This window comes from Rosa rugosa, chromosome 5 (genome assembly GCF_958449725.1).
Source record: "Rosa rugosa chromosome 5, drRosRugo1.1, whole genome shotgun sequence".
NCBI classification, from domain to species: Eukaryota; Viridiplantae; Streptophyta; class Magnoliopsida; order Rosales; family Rosaceae; genus Rosa; species Rosa rugosa.
In genome coordinates this window covers 30299438-30323396 of record NC_084824.1, presented here as the reverse complement: position 1 = coordinate 30323396, position 23959 = coordinate 30299438, and the positions used below count along the sequence as shown (strand labels likewise).

Sequence of the window (23959 nt, the reverse complement as noted above, 5' to 3'; positions counted from 1 at the left end):
CATTTTCACCTTATAATTTTTGTAGTACAATACTAGCTTTGGTGTGAAATTCACACCAGATTTTTTTTTATAATTAAATATCTTTTTGCGACGGCAAAGTATCCGTCGCAACTAAATTAGTTTTTGCGACGGCAATAGTTTCCGTCGCAAATACTTTTTGCAACGGAAATTTACCGTCGCAAATGGATCTTGTGACGCCACCTATTGCAACGCTTACATTTCCGTCGCAAAAGCTTAATTTGCCGTCGCGAAAAGTATTTGCTACGGCAAAATCACAATTTGCCGTCGCAAACTGCCGTCGCAATTGGAGTTTTTTTTAGTAGTGATTTAGCCCTAAAAAAAATGACAATAGACATAAGAGCAAACTTGCGGTATCGATCTAATACAAAGTTTTTTTTTTTTTTTTTTGGCAATCAACAAGAACTGATATATTAAAGAAGAGAAACTATTACACAAGAAAGACAACTAGGCCTTCCAGATGAAAACATAAGTAGACAACAAAGGCCCAAAAGGCCCAAACGAAACAAGAAGGAAACAAACATAGTGGGCCTAAACCAGGCAAGCCCACGATCTTGGTTAGCCAACACACACTACAAGAAAAAGCATTATTTGTGACACCTTATTTGCGACACGAGGCGCGGCCGTCGCAATTATCTTTAATTTTAGGCAGATTTAAGCGCCCAAAGTTGGCGCCAATATATTTGTGTCCCCCATTAAGTGCCGTCGCACAAATTGTCGTAAATAGGCAGAAAATAAGGAGGGTTTGCGACACAACTTAAAATACGTCGTATCAGCAACCAAAAAAAAAAAAAAAAAAAAAGAAACTGCACATCGACCTAAAGTCGGTTCCTATCACGTCTCCTATAGCTAGACGGCAAGACTCTCTCTCTCTCTCTCTCGCCCTCTTCCTCTTGCTCGCTCGCTCAAAGCAAGTTTTTAGCAATTCTTTGTTGCTATTACGACTTCAGAATCAAGCAAGGTCATTCAATCAAAATCATTCTCTTCGTCTCTATCAGGTAAGGTCATTCAATGTATCGCCTTTTTTATTTTCTATGAACTGGGTGAGTCTTCCTTTTGTGATTCCTCTACTGTGAATTGATTAGGGTTTAGTTATTCAGTCGTGTATGAAAGGGGAAGGTTGTGATTCATCTTTGTTGAAGATGTTCAGTTGTGTGTTTGCTGTAAATTCCTAATTGCAATTTGTAGTGACCTGATATGTGTGAATCAACCCCATTTTGTGCTTCTGGAATTGAATGCGAGAAAGTTAGTCTTAATTTCATGAAGGCATTAGTTGTAAACATCAAGTTTCCCTATCCTTGTCATTTCTTCAAAAACTACAGCAATTGGAAGAAAGTTTGAAAATTCATATTGCCTTTGTCAAGTGATTAAAGAAAATTGACTTGGGTGCATTAAAGAAAACCAAGAACGGGAACTTTGATTTGTGGGTATGTTTGTCAAGTATATTGTTTTAATGAGTGCATTCTTTTTGTCTGTAATTTCCCTTTTGGCTGTTAAATTGTTAGTAATGCCTTTATGATAAATTTCACAGTGTCTTTTCTCTATTGATACTGTTTTTATTGAAGAGTGAAAAAGATAGTATTTGCTTGTCTTGTCTTTGGTATTGAATAGAGAGCTGGAAGATTTGTTTTGGTGGATTTTCCATGACTTGTTTTCTTGTTTAAAATTCTGGCTTGTCGATCTATGATTTTCCATGAATGTATTTGAAAGGCATAGCTGTTCAATTTTGAAAAAGTTGTTTCTGTAGAACCTCCTGATGATGTCACATTTGAAATCCCATATATTGAAACCCCTGGTCTCACTAAATTTTAGAGTCCTGTTTCTGTGGATGAATTTAAAAGTATTGTGTAGTCCATTGGTTGCCTGCACATTAATATTTAAAAGCCTGCAATTTCTTTCACAAGGTCTCAAAGATCGCAGAGAATCACTAACATTTATTAGATGCAGATATGAGTTTGCTCTGCAATTTAAGAAATACGGATAAGCTGGACTGTAAAATACGGCTACATATAAGACCTGCACCTAATACTCTAATAGGGGGTTCATATATATATATATATATATATATGGTTGTTAGGAATTTTTTTTTCTGTACTTTATATCTACTTCTTTAATTGAAGTTGAAGATAGTTGTTGGTATTAATTTGACCCTTGTTTTAATTATAAGGAATTGGCATTTGCTGCATTATATGCTTTTGAGGTCTCTTTAACAGTCCATAATGCTTTTCTCTGAGTGGTATCATTCCTAATGGATTAATTCATACCATCATTAACCCCCACCTCCTTCAGATTTGTTTGAACAGAGAGCTAAGGACACTTTCTATCTAGTGAATGGGAGGCTACTAGAATTGAAGCATTGCACTGGATTTCCAACCTTCTAAATAGACGTCGTACTGAGGTAATCTGGAACTTGTTTGCATGGTTGGATGTAATCATTTTTCAGGGAGGTACCAATTGCACTATACTTTTGACTCCCTAAAAGAAGTTTGTATTGAATGAATGTATTCTTCCTCTTTCTCTCTTTCATTTTAATTTTGGAGATGGCATGCCTGGTTATGCTTGTATATGTATAGTATTATTTTAAATAGGACTGGTCAATTGCTTGACACTTCGAAACCATGTTATTTCAAGGTACTTGGTTATGTGAATGTTTATTAAACTTCTAACTCTAGTAACAAATGGAGCAGATCACCTTTCAGTTTGCTTTATTAAACAGGGACTAACAGTGGACGGGCTATGAATGGCACTGATTAGAATATATATATATATATATACTGCATAGAATTTAGATACAGAAGCAATATATAATATGGTCAATGATAAGCCTCTATATGAATTGGTCTTTTGATAGTTCTTGGGCCATTGCTCGTCGTATTTTGCTTTTTGGGTAAATTCTAATTATACTTTAATTTTATGTGAAACAGGTGTTGACTGATCTGAATGACATATTTGACACCCTTTTGGAGGCACTTATCAGATTGTAAGTTGCTATTTACTCTAGGAACTGACTTGAATACTTGAATGTTTGTAAGCATATAGGAACTTGAATACTTGCTATTTACTCATCTAGGAACTTGAATACTTGCTTATTGAGGAAAGAGCCTAACACGAGATAGCCTAAGGGCAAGAAAAGTGACCTGTGAACCTTTTCAATCAATTCATTTTGTATGTTCTTGTCCTTTCATTGTTTGATTCTTCTAGTGAGTTTCCTTAACTTAGTTATTCACAGGAGCTTATATCTTTGTATAGTTAATGTGAAAGGTGTGTCTTTCACTCTTTTCTTAGTTAAAATGTCGAAGATATGTTTCGTTGCGGCTTCAATGCTGCAAACTTACATACCTTTTATATGGGACTTCTATCAAATACTTCTGCAAAGTTGTTTTTTGATGCAAAAAAATGAAAATAAAAATTATTTTTTTACCAAACTTCCTAGTTTGGTTAAGACTTGCAACAGTATGCATGGAAGAGGGAATTTTGACAAATTCATGTGGCAACTCAAAGTGTCAGGTGTGACTATATATCAGATTGATCATTATGATTAATCTGTTTATGGATACTAGGTTTATACAATTTTGTATTGTTTATTGCTTGTGTGTGTATCCAACTATAGTATTAGGAGATTTCAGTTGCATTTTGAATACAAATAACAGAGCAGGAGGATCTCTACATTTAAATTATTCTTATTTATAATTTAAAAATTTTATTACTAATGCAGGGCTGAAGGAAGCACTTTCACCATGGACAAATAATCAGGATCCAGGTGCTAAGATATGCGTGTACTTTATAATTCTGTTTTATTTTTTTATTCCTTTATGTTTCCTCAAGCATATGTCAATGTTCAATTCCCATTTTCAGTTATGATCACAGTCCTTTAGTTTTTTATACCAATCTGAAAATTAGATAATGATACTCCCCTTTTTAGGTATCAAACTCATTGGCTAAAACAATCTGAATTTCATAATATTTTAAAATCATGTGATTCATAATATTTTAATATTTCTCTACAGGGTATTTACAAATAACTTATTTCATGAATGAAGCCTACTCATTATGAAGAACAAGGTGCGTAATAAAGTACATTGTTATAATAGAATTTGAACCATTAATTGAATAATTTCCTGACTTTGGTGATGAATTTTTTTTTTTTTCACTCTTGTTCATTCAGGTCAGGGGTGACCTATTATTGGGATATGGAGAAGGAAGTCAAGATAATTCCATCAATTCATATGCTACTCTGTACTCATTAGATATTTAAAGATTTTCATTGTTATTGCATTTGACTATTTGAATATGTATGACTAGAAAATTGTGTTATGAATCAATGGTTGTTTGTTTTTAATAATAATTCAATTGCGTAAATACTTACCATATGACATGAAAGATGTCACAAATGATATTAGCGATGATTATAAATAGATCCTAGTATGTGTACGATTTTACTTGCGACATTTGACGAATGTGTGAAATGAATTAAGATAAAATATGACTTTTTACGACATAAACACCAAACGTCGTAAAAAGATGTCAAATGAAATATGACTTTTTACGACGTTAACCAAACGTCGTAAAAAATGTCAGATAAAATATGACTTTTTACGACACCAACCAAACGTCATAAAAATAATTTTTTGCGACGGAAAAAAATGTCGCAATACAATGTCGTAAAAAAATTATGAAATCCGACACCACTATTTACGACGGACGCCGAATGTCGCAAATCCGTCGCAATAACTTTTTTGCGACGGGAGACAAACGTCGCAAAAGCCTCTGGAGTATTTGCTACGCGTTTTTCGCCGACGCTTCTTTATCCGTCGCAACGCCGTCGCAAAAACTCTTTTGCGACGGTTTTTGTATCATTTGCGACGTTTTTGTTCCGTCGCAAAAAATCTCTTTTTTTGTAGTGACAGTTGCCGTCAACGATGAAGAACCAGCAGCGCCGCCGCCCTGGAGAACAGAGCCACCAGAAGCAAACTCCAACCGCCAGATCGAGAGATTGTTGAGGGGTTCGATGGCGATTCCGAAGTACCCATCGGTCAAATTTCCAGAAACAAAAGTTATAACCATAGAACTCAAACCATCTCCAACAAGAAGACCTTCATCTGCCAAGAAATCAACTAGAAAACCTAGTTGAAAGGAGAGATAGGTGAGATCCAGCAAGGGATCGAAGAGACAAGCACCCAAAGGGTGTTCAGTTTCTTGTAGCATCACCGGGTGCACTAACGGGCATACCCCGTTTTGAACAGAGCTCCGAGGGGCATATTTACAGGCCACGGCAGAAGGAATAGGATAAGCATCACCGGAGATAGTGATGCACATGTATAGCAGTGGGTTTAAGGGGAAAAAAGGTAGATCTGGAAAAGATTGGGTCAGGAACAAGAGGAACAGACCAAGAAAACCGACGGAAAGGGAAAAACAGAGAAGACTCAACGGAAGGGAAATAACAGAGAAAGGGAAAGAGAGGCACATAGCCTCAGATCGGAGAGAAACTCCGGGCAAAAGCGCCCATGGTGGGCGGGGTTGTGCGCCACCGACTCTCAAGGTGGGAACTGGGAAGAGAGAAAAAACCGACTCTATTTGCTTACAGGAAAGGCAGATTGATCTAATACAAAGTCTGAACAAATGAAATTCTATACCCAAAAAAAGAATCTTTTGAGTAAAAGTTATTTTTAAAATTAATCAATACATAACACAAACATATATACTAGCTAAAGTTGGCGGGATTTTGAATTCATAGTCATGCATATATTGTACTTTAAGAAATCACAACGGACATAAATATAACTGTAATCGAGTTAAACATATCAATCGGGCAATTCATATGCATATATAAATTTAGGGATTGAGAAACCAGCCTTGTGAAGCTATCGGAGAATGGGTGATCTTCTACACAACAGTACTCTTTGTAAGTGTGTGTATGGACCAACCTTTTATAAAGCCAAGGATCACTCGATCCTCATCCTCATCCTTCAATATCTTGATAATAGAGATAATACATAGGTGCCAAATGTCACTTGGATAAATATTGACAAGGTTAGAGTAGGACCAATCTCATGTTTCATGGTCTGCATGTATGTGATAGCTATCGTACTTTAGTTCCTAGTGGCATGTCGGCAATTTCAAATTCCAACAAAAATACCATATTTCCTGGCATTTTCTCGACATCGAACTCAAAGTACAATTTTCTCACAGAAAAGTCCGGCATGTCACTGTGACACAATCCAGTACTCAGTTTAAGATATATTAATATAAGCTGAACCTACAATTTCACTCATTAATCCAGTTGCTCAGAGAGTCGTATAGATAAAAGAGTCAAAGTCGACTGTCGACGAGAACTGTCGACCAAAAATTCACAAAGAGGAGACACAGAACTGCAGAAGGTGGTGTACTAGCTGGATACCAAGAGGAAAGCATCAAATTCCTTACCACATTCCATGTTCTCTGACTCTTGATGCTGAGCAAGTCCACCCGTTGAGTTGGCGTTCGCAAAAAGTCACTAAATGTCAGTCAGCAGGTTAAGAAAGATCAACGACCATGGTCCAGCCTATAGTTGAAGGGTAGAGTTCTGATTCCTCCTCAATGCTTTTCAACCACACAAATCAACCAAACAAAAAGCCAAAAAGGTGGTGATGCATGCCTCATTTCCCCTGACATGCATTCAATCCTCAAAAGTATAATGTAATTCTACTTTTGCTTAAAAATCATCGTGTAACCGTTGGATCCGCTAATATTAATCAACAAAATCACCCCAAGACAATTTTGAACCAAAACGAAACTAACATTGGCATTACCGAACAGAAGACGTCATTGATGAGCATATACTCTAAACTCTCACAAGCATTCCAAAAGCATATATAGCCAGTCCATTCATACAGTAATCCCAAAACCCATTCAGAGCCAAAAGCTAAAAATCAAAGAACTTCAGAGATGGGTTTTGATAAGGAACACATAGTGATGCTACCATTCTTGGCTCAAGGCCATCTGATTCCATTCCTAGCCCTAGCCAAGCAAATCCAGCACAGAACAGGGTTCACCATCACCATCGCCACCACCGCCCTCAACGCCCATTACCTTCGGTCTGCTCAACCCAACACCAACATCCACTTGGCCGAGCTTCCCTTCCGCAGCGAAGACTATGGCCTCCCGCCCAACACAGAGAACACAGAGAACATACCTCTCAACGTAGTCGGAAACCTCTTCACTGCATCGCAACATCTCGAAGCTCCGACTCGCCGCCTTGTCTCGGACATCACCGAAAAGGAAGGAAAGCCGCCGCTTTGCTTAATCTCTGACGTGTTTTTTGGGTGGGCTGTGAATGTAGCGAAAAGCTTCGGCACCGTCAACGTCGCTTTGTCCACCGGTGGGGCTTACGGCACGGCGGCGTACATATCCATCTGGCAACATCTCCCGCATCGTAGTGTGTCTTCAGAAGACGAGGAGTTCCACCTTCCGGGGTTCCCGGAACGGTGTCGTTTGACACCGTCTCACTTGCATCCGTTTTTGAGAGCCGCCGACGGTACTGATTCTTGGTCGAGATATTTCCAGCCGCAGATCTCGCTCTCCATGAAGTCTTTTGGTTGCATATGCAACACCATTGAGGAAATCGAGCCGTTCGGATTGGAAGTGTTGCGAAATTACCTTAAGGTTCCTGTTTGGTCCGTTTTGGCTTCCAATATTTCCAGCAACAAATATTCCGGCAAGAAATCCGGAATTTCGGCTGAGAAATGTATTGAGTGGCTCGACTCGCACGCTTCCGATTCGGTGGTGTATATCTCGTTCGGTTCTCAGAACACGATCAGTGCCTCCCAGATGATAGAATTGGCCAAAGGATTGGAAAAGAGCGGGAAGCCTTTTGTCTGGGTCATAAGGCCGCCGGTGGGTCACGACTTGAAGGGCGAGTTCCGACCGGAGTGGCTGCCGGAGCGTTTCGAGGAGCGAATGAGGGAGACCAAGCAGGGGTTATTGGTGCACAACTGGGCCTCGCAGCTGGAGATTCTGTCGCACGCGGCGACGCGAGCGTTTGTGAGTCACTGCGGGTGGAACTCGGTGGTGGAGAGCTTGAGCAGAGGGGTGCCGATCATCGGGTGGCCGCTGGCGGCGGAGCAGGCGTATAACTCAAAGATGTTGGTGGAGGAGATGGGTGTGAGTGTGGAGCTGACGAGGGGTGTGAAGAGTAATGTGGAGGCGGAGGAGGTGAGGAGAGTGATTGAGTTGGTGGTGGCCGAGAGTGGGGAAGGTGGTGAGATGAGGAGAAGAGCTGGTGAGATTATGGAGAAGATAAGAGGAGCTGTAGGGGAGGATGGTGAAGCAAAGGGGTCTTCCCTTAAAGCTATAGATGATTTTGTTTCTGAACTTCTTTCACAGAGAGAAGGAAGAGGATCCAAAATCCAGTAACTCTGTATTTTCAATTAGGATGTACCTTGAAAGGGAAAAAGGATCAAGGCTAGTAGTTCTATAGTTTTCAAGTATCATGAAAATGAGTAATTTCATACCTGGTTCCTTTAGATCAAGTCAGAATGAACGAGAATGTTTGGGAATTTTCAGATGATTCATTTCTTCTCCAAAATGGAGTATATATATACATCAAGGACCTACTAAACAACTGAATAATATTCCTATTCCTAATAATTCTGCCACTACTGTCTACCACCATTGTCACCCACCGCACCATTGTCACCTACTGCTCCACTATTCTTTGTATGCCACCATTCCACCACTCACACCAACACTCCCCCTCAAGTTGGTGCATACAGATCACGGATGCCCAACTTGTCAAGTGAGTCATAAAAAGCTTTAGTCGAGAGAGCCTTTGTAAGAATATCTGCCAACTGTTCTTCAGTAGGAACGAAGGGAAACAAAATGATCTGTCCATCCAGCTTCTCTTTAATGAAGTGTCGATCTACCTCCACATGTTTCGTGCGATCGTGCTCAACAGGATTGTGAGCAATTTCAATTGCAGCTTTGTTATCACAATAAAGCAGCATAGCATTTTTCTGTCTGAACCCCAAATCATTCAATAAATTTCTCAACCACAACATCTCACAAAGTCCTCGAGCCATTCCTCTATACTCTGCTTCAGCACTAGAGCGAGCCACCACCTTTTGTTTCTTGCTCTTCCAAGTAACCAAGTTACCACCCACAAATGTGAAGTAGCCCGAAGTAGACCTCCGATCTGTAATACTACCTGCCCAGTCTGCATCTGTGTATCCGGAAACATCCAAGTGACTGTATTTTGAAAAGATTAATCCCTTCCCTGGAGCAGACTTTAAATACTGCAAGATACGAAATACAGCATCCATATGGGCTTCACTGGGATTATGCATAAACTGACTCACCACACTAACTGCATAAGCTAAATCTGGTCTAGTGTGGGATAAATAAATCAACCGTCCAACTAACCTCTGGTATCTCCCTTTATTTGTAGGTACTTGATCTAAATACTCTGCTAACCGATGGTTCTGCTCGATAGGAGTAGCAACCGGTTTACAATCAAGCATACCTGTTTCTGCCAGCAAGTCTAGGACATACTTTCTCTGACTCAACACAATACAATCCTTGCCACGAGCAACTTCAATTCCCAAGAAATATTTCAAATTACCCAAATCTTTCATCTCAAATTCAGAGGACAACTGACCATGTAACCTTTGAATTTCCTCAATGTCATCACCTGTCACAACCATGTCATCAACATAAATAATCAAGGCAGTCACTTTACCACACCGATGTTTAAGAAACAAGGTATGATCTGAATTGCTCTGTCGGTACCCAATTTTCTTCATGAACTTGGTGAACCGGCCAAACCAAGCTCTGGGAGACTGCTTCAAGCCATAAAGCGACTTCTTCAATTTGCACACCACCTGCTCTCCAGTGGAAGTACCATATCCAGGAGGCAAATCCATATAAACCTCTTCATGCAGATCACCATGCAAGAATGCATTCTTAACATCAAATTGTTGCAAAGGCCAATCAAGATTAGCAGCTAACGAAAGAAGTACCCGAATTGTGTTAATTTTGGCCACTGGTGCAAATGTCTCATCATAATCCACTCCATACTTCTGAGTATAACCTTTAGCCACTAATCTTGCCTTGTACCGATCCACTGAACCATCTGAATTATGTTTCACTGTATACACCCACCGACAACCAACTGTCTTCTTCCCTGGTGGTAATGACACCAACTCCCACGTACAATTCTTCTCAAGAGCATCCATCTCGACTGTCATTGCTTTCATCCACTTCTCATCCTTCATGGCATCCTGCACTTTACTAGGAAGAGACACAGAAGATAATTGATTCACAAAGGCTGCATACGGTTTAGATAACCTATGGGTCGACACATATTTAGCAACAGGGTATTTAGCCTTAGCACTTAGAGTAGGTTCATAGTGTTTCGGAGGCTGACCACGGGTTGAACGACTGGGCAAGATTTTGGTAGGAACACTACCTGACACAGAAGAACTATTAGACAAGGAGAGATTAGGACATACCTCGGGTGATGATTGAGTAGGTGAGACCGCTGAAGGAGAGGGAGAGACGGAAGAATTGTTTAAAACACCATCAGAAGACTGCAGAACATTATCGGAAACAGGGTCTGAAACTATCTCTCCGGCCGACTGGTCAGACTGATCTGGTTGACCAGTCGGTAACACATTGCCCAAAGCTTCTTCTCCAACCAGATCCCTATTTTCCCTATTTTCCGTTTCTAACTCGGATGATGGGTCGGTAGAGCTTCTACCCTCCTTTTCCAGCTCCGTTCCTAAACACTCTAACCTTGAGAACTCAGATTCCAGACTCTCATCTTGCCCATTGAACAAATCTTCATAATAATAAGACCTCTCCCCCTGACGAGGAGTCACAGGAGGCAAGAAATAACAAACATCTTCACTGAAAGAAACATCCATGGTGACATAAAACTTTTGGGATTGTGGATGATAACATTTGTAACCTTTCTGATGAGAGCCATACCCAACAAACACACACTTAAGGGCTCTAGCATCTAATTTTGACCTTTGATTCTTATACAGGTGAACATAGGCAACACAACCAAAGACACGAGCAGGAAGGGTATTGGATGATGGGATAGAAACGTAGTTAGACAAGACCTCAAGTGGGACATGACCTTGAAGAGGGGCAGAGGGAAGGCGATTGATAAGATGAGAAGCACACAAAACACCCTCTCCCCAAAGGTATTTAGGCATGTTAGCACTGAGTAAAAGAGACCGAGCCATATCCAGAAGGTGACGATTTTTCCGTTCAGACACTCCATTTTGCTCAGGTGTCTGTGGACAGGATGTTTGATGGATTATGCCGTGGTGTTGGAAATATTCATGAAAAGAATGATTAACAAACTCACCCCCATTATCGGAACGAAAAACCTTAACATGAGCATCATATTGAGTACGAACAAGACTATGAAATGCTCTAAAGGCAGAGAAAACAGAATCTTTGGATTTAAGTAAAACAACCCAGGATAATCGGGTAAAGTCATCGATGAATAACACAAAATATCGCATTCCAGAAAGGGTAGAATGTTTAGAAGGACCCCACACGTCTGAATGAATTAACTCAAAAGGCATAGTACTAGAATGAAAGCTCGACGGATAGCTAGATCTATGACTTTTAGCCAAAGCACAAGTTTCACAATGCAAACTAGAATCACTTATTCCCAAAAATAACGAAGGCATGGACTTCTTCATAACTCTAAAGGATGGATGACCCAAACGTCTGTGCCACAACCATACCTCACTCAGCCGATCAGAACTCAATGTCAAGGCCAAAGGCTGTTCCGGTGCTTGTGTTTGTCCTGCGTACATGCAATCCAAGTGAAACAGTCTCCCTCTCAGGTCTCCCTTGCCAATGATCACCCTATTGCACAGATTTTGAAAAACAACATACATTGGATAAAAAGTTTCTGAGCACTTATTCTGCGAGTTTAGTTGAGATACAGATAAAAGATGATGAGACAACGAGGGCACATAAAGGACATCATGTAAAACAATGGATGGTGTAACCTGAATAGACCCAATACCTAAGACCGGAAAAGACGCACCATTTGCACTAGAGACATGAGATACTGAAGGAGATGACATAGACACAAAGAAAGATCTGTCGTAGGTCATATGATCAGACGCACCAGAATCAATTATCCATGTATCACTACCAGTAAAGTCAGAAACATGTAAAGCAATACCAATTTTACCTCGAGTTTCCTTAGTCAAGGAAACATTACCCTCAGAGAGATCTTGTCCCCCAACACAGTAGAAAGCAGGTTCTGGCATCTGGTGGACTGCTGTTTGGCCTTTCTGACTTCTACTCCCTCCAGTAGAGGGAACTCTCCAACCGGAATTATTGAAATTAAATCTTTGCAGCTTAGGATTTTTTTTTTTTTTTTTTTTTTTTTTTTTTGAAAAAATTGGTGAGAATCTAAATTCAGGCATGTAGACACACGGCTTCCACTCTTCTGTAATAAATCCAAAAAAACTCCGCTCTAGAGCTTAAGGTAACCCAGGGACCTCCACCTCCTCTTCCCCTCACTGATGTTGCTGTTGGTTAAGTTGGTCGAGCTGGGCTGCTGATGCGCTGCTGTGCGGACTGAGGAGGCGCGGGGATCTGTGAAGACGCGCGCTGGGGAGGGCTGCTGCAGTCAGGGAGGTGTGCCCGGTGGTGTTTGCAGGCGGAGAGCCGCGGAGGGCAGTGGGCTGGGCGACCGGTGGAGGCGGGATTTCTCGATGCAGCGACCGGTAGAGGCACGGGCTGCGCTGCAGGAGGCTGGATGCGTGCGGAGATTAAGATCTATGGATCGAGCTCTGCACAACGTCGGGTTTGAAGGCAGAAAGAAGCTGCGATGGTCGAGCTGCAGTTGCGGTGATGGATCTGCGGCGGTGAGCTGGAGTCCAAATTGGTGATGGATCTGCGGCGGTTGAGCAGCAGTTCTGAGTATAGCCGAATTGTGTGGATCTGCGGTGGTGATGGATCTGCAATTGCGGTGCTGCGGTGAGCTGCAGTTGCGGTGCTGCGGTGGTCGAGCTGAGGCGGAGCTGGAGGAGTGACAATCGAGCTTGAAATTGGCAGTGATCTGGTTTCTCCTTATTCTCTGGTGTTGAGGCGATTCTGGGATAGGCACTTATGGCGGAGCTTGTCGCAGCTTTGAAGCTTTGGGTGTGGTAGCTCGCTGGAGCTTGGTTGATGGCAGCGATCTGGGAGAATGTGACTGTGTGGTGGGATAATGTGGTGGCGTTTAGTCCAGAATCGCCAGGGTTTAATCAAAAGGTGATTTACAAAAAACTATACTGTGATTTTGTAGGAAGATATAGCTCTGCTTGTGTTTCTCTCTGTACTAATCAAAAGAACCCAAAAGAACTCAAAAAGAACCAAAAAACACAACAGAACAGACAGAGTCCAAATTGGATCTCTGCTCTGATACCAAGTCAGAAAGAACGAGAATGTTTGGGAATTTTCAGATGATTCATTTCTTCTCCAAAATGGAGTATATATATACATCAAGGACCTACTAAACAACTGAATAATATTCCTATTCCTAATAATTCTGCCACTACTGTCTACCACCATTGTCACCCACCGCACCATTGTCACCTACTGCTCCACTATTCTTTGTATGCCACCATTCCACCACTCACACCAACAGATCACACAATGTTGGATCTGTTATTGGATTTGAAGCCATAGCTCTTGTTCTTGTGGATGGATTGAAGTTGGTCAACCAATTGAACCTAGACTATTGTTTTGGAAAGTGACTCGCAGAACCAATTTCAGCTTTGGGAAATCACATAGGGAAAGGTAAATGGAGAATCTATATTTTTCTCATTGAGTTTCATACTTTCATTGTATCCGCGGACTTCTTAGCAATCTCCCTTGGAATTGGATCTCTTGTGATGCTAACAGTACTGCCAATGCCGCAAAGCTAGCGAAATCGAGGTTGTGCTGAAAGATTGGGTCAATGTTTCAACTTTTAACTGGGTTGAAATCGAGGTTGTGCACCCCAAACCTCGGTCTTTGACTCACTGTTTTAACTATTAACTAGTGATGGACTTCTTGTTCTCACAAAGTTTTCTTGTTGTTCTTTGTAGTTTGTAGTTGCTGTGTAGTCCCTAAAAAAAAAAATGGATAAAAGTAATTTTCGCTTCTTGTGTTTTCATGACACAACCTAATCTTCACCAATTTCCCCACACTCCCTCTAGCTTCTCGTAGCAAAAACAATCTCTCCTTCTTTTTTTTTTTTTTTTTCTCCAAAGCAGCACAAAATCAAAAGTGTTTTTTCAGGACACAAGATCAAAAACAATCTAGAAATTCTACTTGCAATTAAGTTCAATTCAAACAATGTACCAACTCAGACAATTAATGGGGCAATTGCCAGCATCGATCGAACCTAAAAATTCTCTCTTTTTAAAGCTAAAATGAAACACAGATGAGAATAGAACAAAATGGATATTGAAACAGTGCATACTATCGACTAAATGTGAGCGGTAATCATATTTTAAAAGTATTCTCCGCTGCTGGCAACGCATAAAAGATCAAATGATGATTTATGATTGAAAATTTGAGGCGTTTTTTTTTGAACTAAAGCGTCTCAAGGACATATCATTAATAATAAAAAGGAAGGCCAAAATGACTATTACATATCTTTCTGCTACCATCTACATATAATTTTACTATGACCGAGTAATGCATAGTAATAGGCTAGTAAAGAAAACTAACTAAAAAATGGGTTTAGAAACCCAAAGTTATTCTGGACCCTAGAAAACCAAGCCGAGCCTTTATCTTCAAAACTCCAAGCCCTTCCAAGAGAATGGCTCAAACTTGAGCCCGGAGAAAGGCCCAGTTGGCTGCTGGGACTCAAGAAGCCAAGCAAAAGATTAGGGCTACATAGAGCTGGTCTAGGAGAAGGGTGAAGTGGGCCCCACAGAAGCCCAAATGTATGAGGACCCGGTTTGATGTGGACACCGATTGCCGTCGGGCACCTCGAAGTCTTCTTTGTCAGACCACCAGTCCCATCTCCATCGCATTGCACGCCGCACCAAACAGCTTCCACATTTGTAGTGCGCCATCCTATGCCTTACCAAATTCCGATCCCATTCGTTCATGCATCAAAGCATCGAGGCCAGTAATCAGTGATCCAACATCGAACCCTAAGTTAGGAAGCAATCCAGACGTCGAGAACCGATCGTCATCCTGCATCAAAGAACCGATCGTCTTCGAATTGAGCGGAGCCCAGGAAATTGTAGCTTCGACTCGGTGGGTAGCCGGCGCGAGATTGATGAAGAGGGCCCTGGCTGTGGAAGTGTTGGCCATAGCTGATTTGGAATTGAAGAGCCACAATTGTATAGAAGTTAGATGGATTGACAGATCAGGTTGCCGAAAAGCTTCAAAATGATCTGAAGCAGATTCTCCAAAGCGACTATCATGGTCGCCATAGGTTGATGCATAGAGCCCACCCTCAAGAAGCTGGGCAATAGTGATGGCCAAAATTTGTAGAATCGCCGGTGCTCTACTTTGAAATCCAGTGGCGGTAAAGGGCGAGAGCCGACTAGGGTTTAGAGAGGCAGAAGCCATTTTTAAAATTTTGGGGGTTCTTGGATTACACAATACAAAGTTTAAATGAAAGAAAATAAAATTTTTGGGAATAAGAAGAGCCCTAATAAACCCCTGCCATCCCTAAGATCCAATTTGCTAAGTGGCGAATGAGAATGTCGAGCTATCTTCCAACCTCACTGTCCTAAAACCCAATTTGCTATGTTGCCTATAAAGTCATTTCTAAAATCATGATATCTAGACTTAGACCTTTACTAGATAAATATATATCTAAGAATCAGGGCGCTTTTGCTCCTGGCAGATCCATTCATGATAATATTCTCATTGCTTATGAACTTTTTGCTTCTTTTAACAAGAAAAAAAGGAAATGTAGGGTGTATGGCTATCAAGTTAGATCTCGAGAAGACTTATGATTTCTTAAATTGGGATTATTTATTGGCCTGTTTACAGGCTTTTGGTTTCCATCCTACATGGATTAATCTTGTGAAAACTTGTCTCAGTACTGTTTCATTTTCTATTTTGCTCAATGGTTCTCCTCATGGTCTTTTTAAACCAAATCGAGGTATCAGACAAGGGGATCCTCTATCTCCATATTTATTCATTTTAGCTATGGAACCTTTAATTAGAACTTTAAATCAGCTCACTGCTAGACCTAGAACTCAAGTTGGTATCTTAACTTCCACTCATGGTTTTAAAGTTTCTGATCTTATGTTTGCTGATGATTGTCTTATTTTTTCAAAGAATTCACATTCTGCAGCTTAGAATATCATTAATACCTTGAATCTTTTTTCTGATGCTTCTGGCCAGCAAATAAACTATCATAAATCTACTATTTACTTCTCTGCTAATATTCCTGTTTCTATCAAAAGAGACATTGCTTGTTGTCTTGGTATTCAGCATAAGACCTCAATCGGTAAGTACTTGGGAGTTCATAACATTGTTTGCTGGAAAGATCCTCTTAATATGAATGATCTTATTGTTAAGATACAGAAGAAGCTTGCTGGTTGGAAATCTAATACCCTGTCAAGAGGTGGTAAGTTAACCTTAGTGAAATCTAATCTTTTTGGAATGCCAAATCACATTCTTTATTGTTTTAAATGCCCTAGATGTCTTACTGACAGATTGGATAAAGAATGTAGAACTTTTTTCTGGGGGAAGTCACATCCAACTATTGCTTGGATGCAATCTTGTTTACCAACATCTAAAGGAGGTTTAGGGATTAGATTGGCTGATTACTTCAATAAAGCTGCACTAGCTAAGCTAGGTTGGAAAGTCTTAACCCAACCTGAAAATTGGTGGGTTCTGTTTGGCGCAAAAACCAGTTGGCTTGCAAACTGTCTCTTTTGAGCGTGTGCGCAGGCGTGCCAGCACCGTGGGGTGCGGTCGTCGGGGTAGTCCCTTGACCTGACTTCTTCTTCAAGCGTTTGTGGACGAGGAGAGCACCAACCTCGCCACAAGGTTCTTCTCTAGCCTTCCGGGAAAGGACTTTCTGCCTTACGGATAAGGACTTTGGGTGTGATCTCTTTGCGTCACCGAATCGATACTTAGTATTGTAGACTAAGCAGAGCAATCACTGGGAAGTTTGGAGAAAGCACGGGTTGCGCTAAAGCGTGACTTTAGCTTCGCTAGGTTGCGAGGGCGTTACCCTTGCTTCGCTGGTAGTAACGGTGGCGGTTAGGCTCGCAGTCGGCTCCTGGGGAGACTGGGACTTGAAGTACGGTCGCCGGGTTGATCTGGTGATGCTGACAGTCGGCTCTTGGAGAGACTAGGACTGGCGGGCGGTCACCGGGTTTCAACGAGGTTGAAGGTTTGCTCCGGGGAGGCTTTGTAATCGCTGGGATTGATTGATTTTTTCGAGAGTTTATTCGTCCTTGAAACCTGGTATATATACCTAGGGTTTCGACTGTTCCTTGTAATAGAAGGGATATTGATTGAAGTTTCCTATTCAATCCCCGCTACCCGACTCCAATAAGGTTTTGTTTTCCTCATGGATCATGGAATGGGTGAAGCTGTAACCCAAACCCGAGTAGGCTTATTTTTGGGCCGCAGGTATCGGCCCGCTATGCTAAATCCACTAAAGGATCTTGCCAAAATTACTTTTGGGCTCAAACATTGACCCCCAGGCCCCGATATCAGGCCCAAGAAAATGTAACTGATTGAAGGGGACTAAAACGACACGTCTGATGATCGAACTGATGATCGAAACGATGTAATTAATGAAGGTTGCGTCCATTCGCTTGGAAAAACGTCGCATCGTTTCCCTCACAAAATCTTTTATTTAAATACCGCAGCCACTCTTAGACCTGTCACATCAGAAACCCTTCCAGTCTCCTAAACCCAGAAAAAGAGAATTCTCGCTCCATACCCACTTTGCAGAAACCCAGAAATGGCTCCCCCAAAGAAGGTGATCATCGACCAGGAAGAACAACTTACTGATAACATCGCTCGTACCTGGGGAGTCAACATCGGTGCCTGCTGTCGCGCCCACACCTCCGTCCAAAGACCTCTGCTTCTCAGGCTTTCAAATCATCACGCCGGACTGGGTCCGACACCGCGAGATTCCATTCCCGACGATGCCATCGTCCTCTATAGCCTGCCCATTCGTCGACCCATTCAAGTCCTCCGGAGGACCCCTGCAGATTTCTATAGTTGGGGTGCGCAGAATCATCGGGCAAAAATAGGGCATTGGCCGTCCAAAATTAGCCCAGATGAGCTTTCCTGGTACCGTGAAGTAAGAGCACGAGGCTTGGCTTGCTGGGACATGGCAGGTATTACCCACACTATCGATTTATGCTTTCGCCTTCCTCGTGGTGGGAATCGCTCACCGCTCGCTGCCTTCCTTTGCTTTTGGCATACTGCTACCAATACCTTTGATTTTCGATTTGGCCAAATGAGTATAACATTGTTGGATATCCTCACCATTACTGGATTGCCCATTGATGGCGAGCCCTACCTGCATGGCCAATTCGATTCTGATACCTTTACATCAACCATGGTCCAAACTGGTTGCAGTACTCACATCGCCTCCTATCCGCGGTGGCTGGCTTATTATCGCAAAGAGCGAAATGCGACTGGTGGTATTGCTTTTCTGGAGTATTGGCTCTGCAAGTTCATTTTTTGTACTTCTTCCTGTAAGCCCACTGGCGCTTGGACTCTTCTAGCAACGTCCCTCTACAACGGTCGCCGCGTGGGGTTAGGACAACCAGTGTTGGGTGCCCTCTACCGCACTTTATACCAGGCCACAATGCATCCCTTTGAGACTAGCATTTCTGGCCCCTTTTGGATTCTTGACTTCTGGATTCAAGCCTACTTTCCATTCTTCCGCAGCGACGACATTCCTCTGCTACCACCAACTGATGCCCTTCTTGGTCAATGGTTTTGTCGCGAGGCGAGGTACATATCTCCACCATATTCTGAGTGTTTCTCATACTTGTACCTTCTGCACGAAATGCCCTACTACGATCTAATACTCAATAGGAGATTCCCCGCTCCCCTTGAAAATGGGTTCCTTCCTAGAGCACCTGATTATAGCGATCGCGCGCGCTTGGCCTTTCGCCGCGCAATCTCTTGTTTAGACATTAGGCTAGCTATTGACGAACTCACTTATGAGCTTTATGCTCCCAACCACTTTGCTCGCCAGTTTGGTCTCATCCAATTGGTGCCATTTCCCCTCTATGATGCCTGGAATTACAACACTTCTTGGCGCCGAATTGGCCCCTTAACTGGACCTCCGCCCGCACAAAACATGCTTGCACTGGTCGATCTCCCTGACTGGGTGGATAATATTGTCCCCGTGCACTACTAGAATTTTGACCTTAGACATCACGACAATTACATCGGTGAGGAATTCACACGATGTAAAAAAATGTCATTGACATCGATTTCTCAAATACCGATTTCTATGTATATTACTGACATCGATATTTACTGTTGACTAGTGTCTAAACTTTGATTTAAATTTTTGCGGAAAGGCTGAGCGGCTAAGTTAAATTTTTTTTAAAGAAAACGCGGGGATGAAAAGTTGTTTCCCACACTTAGACATATTTGGACTAAAGTTGACTTAAGAGTCACTACCCTAACTATTCGACAGACAGCCTCTATTCCACAGCCTCTCTTCGTTCTACGCCTCCGACCACTCAGCACCAATCTCTCTCTGCCTTTCCCTCTCTCCCTACTGACCTCCGGCTCCGACGCTGGACCCAGGCTGTCTCCCTTTCCTCCAGGCTCTCTCTCCCCTCCGGCTCCGGCTCCAGCGCAAGACCCAGGCTCTCTCTCCCCTCCGGCTCCGGCGCTGGTCCAAATTGGAGTCGACCTCGACGATCATAGCAACGACCAAAGCGGTGACTGACCTCCGCAACATCACCGAGCAGATTATCCCAGCCGGGTACTCGAGGGAGTGCATCCAGGTCGGGCAAAGTTCGAAGCTTTGCATGTAACTGGAGCTTTCTGGGCATTCTTTATCTTTGGTTCGCTCTTTCTTAATTCTTGTCATTGTTTGTCACTGATTTGGGAAATTTTGGGGATTTTGTTGAGTTTTAGGTTTCGGTTTTTGCAAATTTTGGGTCTTAAACTAAACCATAAGCTTAAATTTCCATACTTTGTTCGACCCATTTCACCAAACGTAGCATACATGTCCTTGAGTGGTCCGCCAATGTCAAATTTTGCTTGTTTATCAACTAAAAAGCTTCACATTATCGATGTGATTTGCTTCAAGGAAGGTGCATGCTTTTGTGTTTGTGCTTCAGTGATGGCTTCGATGGTAAAGTTTTAAGCTTTGAGATGAGTACTGATATGGGTATCGATTGTTTTGATTAATCAGTTTCTGGGTTGGTTCTGATTTTGTTCTTTACCTATTGATTCTTGAAATCTGGCTTATACTTGCTCTTTTAGGAAAGTTGTTTTAGAATAGTATCTGTTGTGTTTTTTGGGTTTATTTGAGGTAGCTCTGAACTGGGGTTGTCCTACTGGTCTTGGATTCTGTATATTTCTTTTCTAATTGCCAATTGCTTGGGCTTAGTTGTGATTCAGAGATGGAGCGTCTTCTTTCTTTTGCTTTTTGCTTTGATTGCAGCACGTTTTGACAAATTCTCATTCCATTATATTAATCAACACTATTTGTCATTATCTGCAGGTCTTCACCATTTTTTGACTGTCAATCTTTCAGAAAGGTTTTTCCGACATCTTACACCCAGCACAACGTCAAGTCGTTCGCTGTTCAAGGTTGTTTTGCCTATGAGATGTCTAATTGCAAATCTCTTTCTATGTGTTTTTGTTAGGGTTTCTTGATATAGACGATCGAATTTATTTATATAAGCAGTTAGTATTATTTTTCTTTGTAGTATGAGCATGATACGACAAGTAGCCTACTTTGTAGTGTGAGCATAGAGTTCTTGTGAAGACAGAAGCCCACTGAAGGGAAGGGTTCCAAACTTGCAAAGAGGGTAGGTCCAAGTTAAAAGCTCTGATAATTATTTACCTCTTTGTCTTTTATATACAAACTGTGAAGGTTCTCTCTGAATTGTGTTACTTATGCTAGGTTATTGCTTGTCTGGATGTGAGGACGAATGACAAAGGAGATCTTGTTGTAACCAAAGGAGACCAATATGATGTAAGAGAGCATACAAAAGAGAATGAGGTATTCCAAGAACTCTTGACTACATTCTTGTATCATTTGTGTGGTTCTTTGGACCTGACTATTGGGTGCAAACTGTCACAATTAAAGAAATATCAGAAACCCTCAGCCTTCGGTGCATCATAATCTAGTTCTATAACCCCACTCATGGATCTTACTGTTCATTCTTATTTTCTTCAAACACATCTAGATTGATATCCTTTCTCCCTCTTCGTGCACAAGACCTAAAGGAACCTAGGTGTCATGAAGAGAAAGCATAACTATATGTAGATGGATTAATGAGGTCACTTGAAAAGACAAATGTTTACTTTTGCAATGTTGTTGTCGTTTGGTTATATCAAGCCTGTGGAAGTCATGTTGGACATCTGTTATAGTCTGATATGGTTCAAGTCATTCATTGTGTCATGAATGTAGCTCCTATTTTTGCTAATCAGAATCTTTGATAGGTGAGAGAACTTGGAAAGCCTGTGGAGCTTGCTGGACAGTATTACACAGATGGAGCTGATGAGGTATACCATGCCTCCTTGAGTTGGGACATATTTCACTGCCATTCATTATCAAAGTAGCTGTTGTAGTTTTACACCAAACAAGTAATAATAATAAATAATAAAATAGCTATTATACTGTGCTTGAAGTCTTGGTCTTAAATTGCAGGTCAGCTTTCTGAATATTACCGGTTTCCAGGACTTCCCTTTGGGTGACTTGCCTATGCTACAGGTTTATATTCGTAAATGTTTAACCTAAAGTTTTCAATTTCTACTGGAGAGAATATTAAAATTTTGATGTTGTGATATTACACGTCAAGTATTTTCTGATTTATTGTTTACATGCCATGTTTTGTAGGTATTGAGATATGCATCAGAAAATGTTTTCGTGCCATTAACAGTTGGAGGTGGCATTAGAGATTTTACCGATGCAACTGGCAGGTAATTGTCACGGGTGCTCTAATTTGTTTGACCAGTTTTTGTTTACATGTTTGCAACTATCTATCATTGTAATTCTCCAGGTGATAATTTCATAATTATATAGCACCACTCAAAATTTTTATGACCAGTCAAATGTAGCGTGGTACACTAGTATGAACATGGATTTTATAAGTTTGTTCTTCTTTTTCAGGCACTATTCTAGTTTGGAATTGTTGCTTCAGAATATTTTAGATGTGTGGCTGATAAGATCTCCATTGGAAGTGATGCAGTTTATGCTGCAGAAGAATATTTAAGAACTGGAGTATGCAATAATTTTCATCTTTTTATATTCAGATCTGCATGTATGCACAAATTTGTGGGACGCCTCACAGTTCTCAACTATTTTTTTTAGGTGAAAAGTGGAAAAAGCAGCTTAGAGCAGATATCCAGAGTTTACGGAAATCAGGGAATGTAATAACCTGTTTTTTTTTTTATTTATTCAAAACAATTTGGTGGCAAACACCTTTGTTAAAAGGTAAGGTGTACCTTGATTCAAGGCCGGTTGTTCTAATCATCATACATGTCTGCATAATTGAAAGAAGCAGACAATTCTATCTCTCTCTCTCTCTCTCGCTCGACCGAAACCGAAAACAGAGCACAGGCTCTTCGGTCTCTCTCTACCTCCACCGGCCACCAAACGGCGTCGAACCACTTCCTTTTGCTTCTTCTCAGCCTTGCGCAGCTGCCAGAGGCAGCCTTGCACCGTGACACGGCCACCAGCGGCGGCGGGAAGCTCCGCCCGGTTTGAGCTCGTTTTGGAACCAAGCTGGATATCTCAAGCTACCGGTCACCAATCCTCACCAAAATCCATCCACAAGCTCGCCTCAACTTTCTGAAGCTCCCAGAAGCAGCCTCACACGGCGTCGTGGCCCGTAGCAGTGGCTGCAAGTCAAACCCAACCAAGAACGAAACCGGAGATATCGATCCAAATATCTTGAGCTACAGGACGTCGTTTTGAGTGATTCTTGAACCAGTGAGCTCGCCTTAAAGTTCTGAACAACTATCCAGAAGGAATCGAAGCGTTTCGTTGAAGTTTTTACGTCGAAACTCAAGCTCGCCGGATTCTGGAATTTTTCCGACCACCGAAGCTTTCGATCGGTATATCTCGAGCTACAGACCATATTTTTCTGTGATTCTTGAACCAATGAGTTCACCTTGAGTTTCTTAACAACTCTCTAGAAGGGATCGAAGCCTGAAATTGAATTTTTGACGTCGAAATCAAGCCTTGCCGGATTCTGCAAATTTCGCCGGATTCTGGAAATTTTCCGGCCACCTCGACTGTTTTAGGTAATTTCAACCACTTCCGGTCATTTTCAGCTTACATGGTAGTTATGACAGTTGTTAAGCATGATGAGAGGAAGAGGAGCAGCCCGGCCCCGACACCATTGGCGGTGGTCGGCGGCGGCTCTGCCACTAATTCCGGCGGCCCTTTCCGGCCACCTCCGGGGGTCAAAAATATAGTTTCTGTGCATTTTTAGATTCTATATTTCAATACGATCATCTTGATATATTATATACAATTTTTGGATATCGTATGATTAAGTTATGATTTTTTAAGTTTCGATCGATTTCGATCGTTAGATTTGTGATATGTGAAGTTAGGACCGTCAGATGGACTTGTAGTTTTGATATGATGATCTTATGACTGTCCCAGTGACTTTGTGTGGTCATGGGCGAAGATCCGACCGTTGGATCTTCGTATAAATGCAAAACAGTGATTAGGGAGACGATTCGTGAGAATCCATCCGTCGGATTTTCATATAAATTTGTGGAGATGTTTGTAAGGACGATTCAGGAA

At 41.6% G+C, this 23959-nt stretch overlaps 1 protein-coding gene and 2 long non-coding RNA genes across 4 annotated transcripts; all 3 read left to right on the top strand.

Annotated features, from left to right (window-relative positions):
* The first annotated feature begins 2922 nt into the window (after positions 1 to 2922).
* Positions 2923 to 4805, top strand: LOC133712620 (uncharacterized). 2 transcript variants are annotated; one of them, XR_009847507.1, is made up of 4 exons: positions 2948 to 2998; positions 3734 to 3778; positions 4026 to 4080; positions 4184 to 4805. It is a non-coding gene; the product is annotated as an uncharacterized LOC133712620 (long non-coding RNA). The 2 variants fall into 2 exon arrangements; XR_009847508.1 differs by lacking the exon at positions 3734 to 3778 and having other exon boundaries at positions 2923 to 2998.
* Positions 4806 to 6858: 2053 nt separating this feature from the next.
* LOC133710207 (crocetin glucosyltransferase 3-like) lies at positions 6859 to 8525 on the top strand. The gene has a single exon (XM_062136222.1). It carries the CDS (start codon positions 6943 to 6945, stop codon positions 8407 to 8409), a length of 1467 nt encoding a protein of 488 aa, XP_061992206.1. The 5' UTR covers positions 6859 to 6942; the 3' UTR covers positions 8410 to 8525.
* Positions 8526 to 21640: 13115 nt separating this feature from the next.
* LOC133708114 (uncharacterized) lies at positions 21641 to 22568 on the top strand. The gene is made up of 5 exons (XR_009845576.1): positions 21641 to 21705; positions 21851 to 21913; positions 22040 to 22122; positions 22313 to 22423; positions 22514 to 22568. It is a non-coding gene; the product is annotated as an uncharacterized LOC133708114 (long non-coding RNA).
* Positions 22569 to 23959: the final 1391 nt, after the last annotated feature.

Coding starts and splice junctions, on each gene's coding strand:
- LOC133710207 (XM_062136222.1), top strand. CDS start 6,943: ATGGGTTTTGATAAGGAACACATAGTGATGCTACCATTCTTGGCTCAA.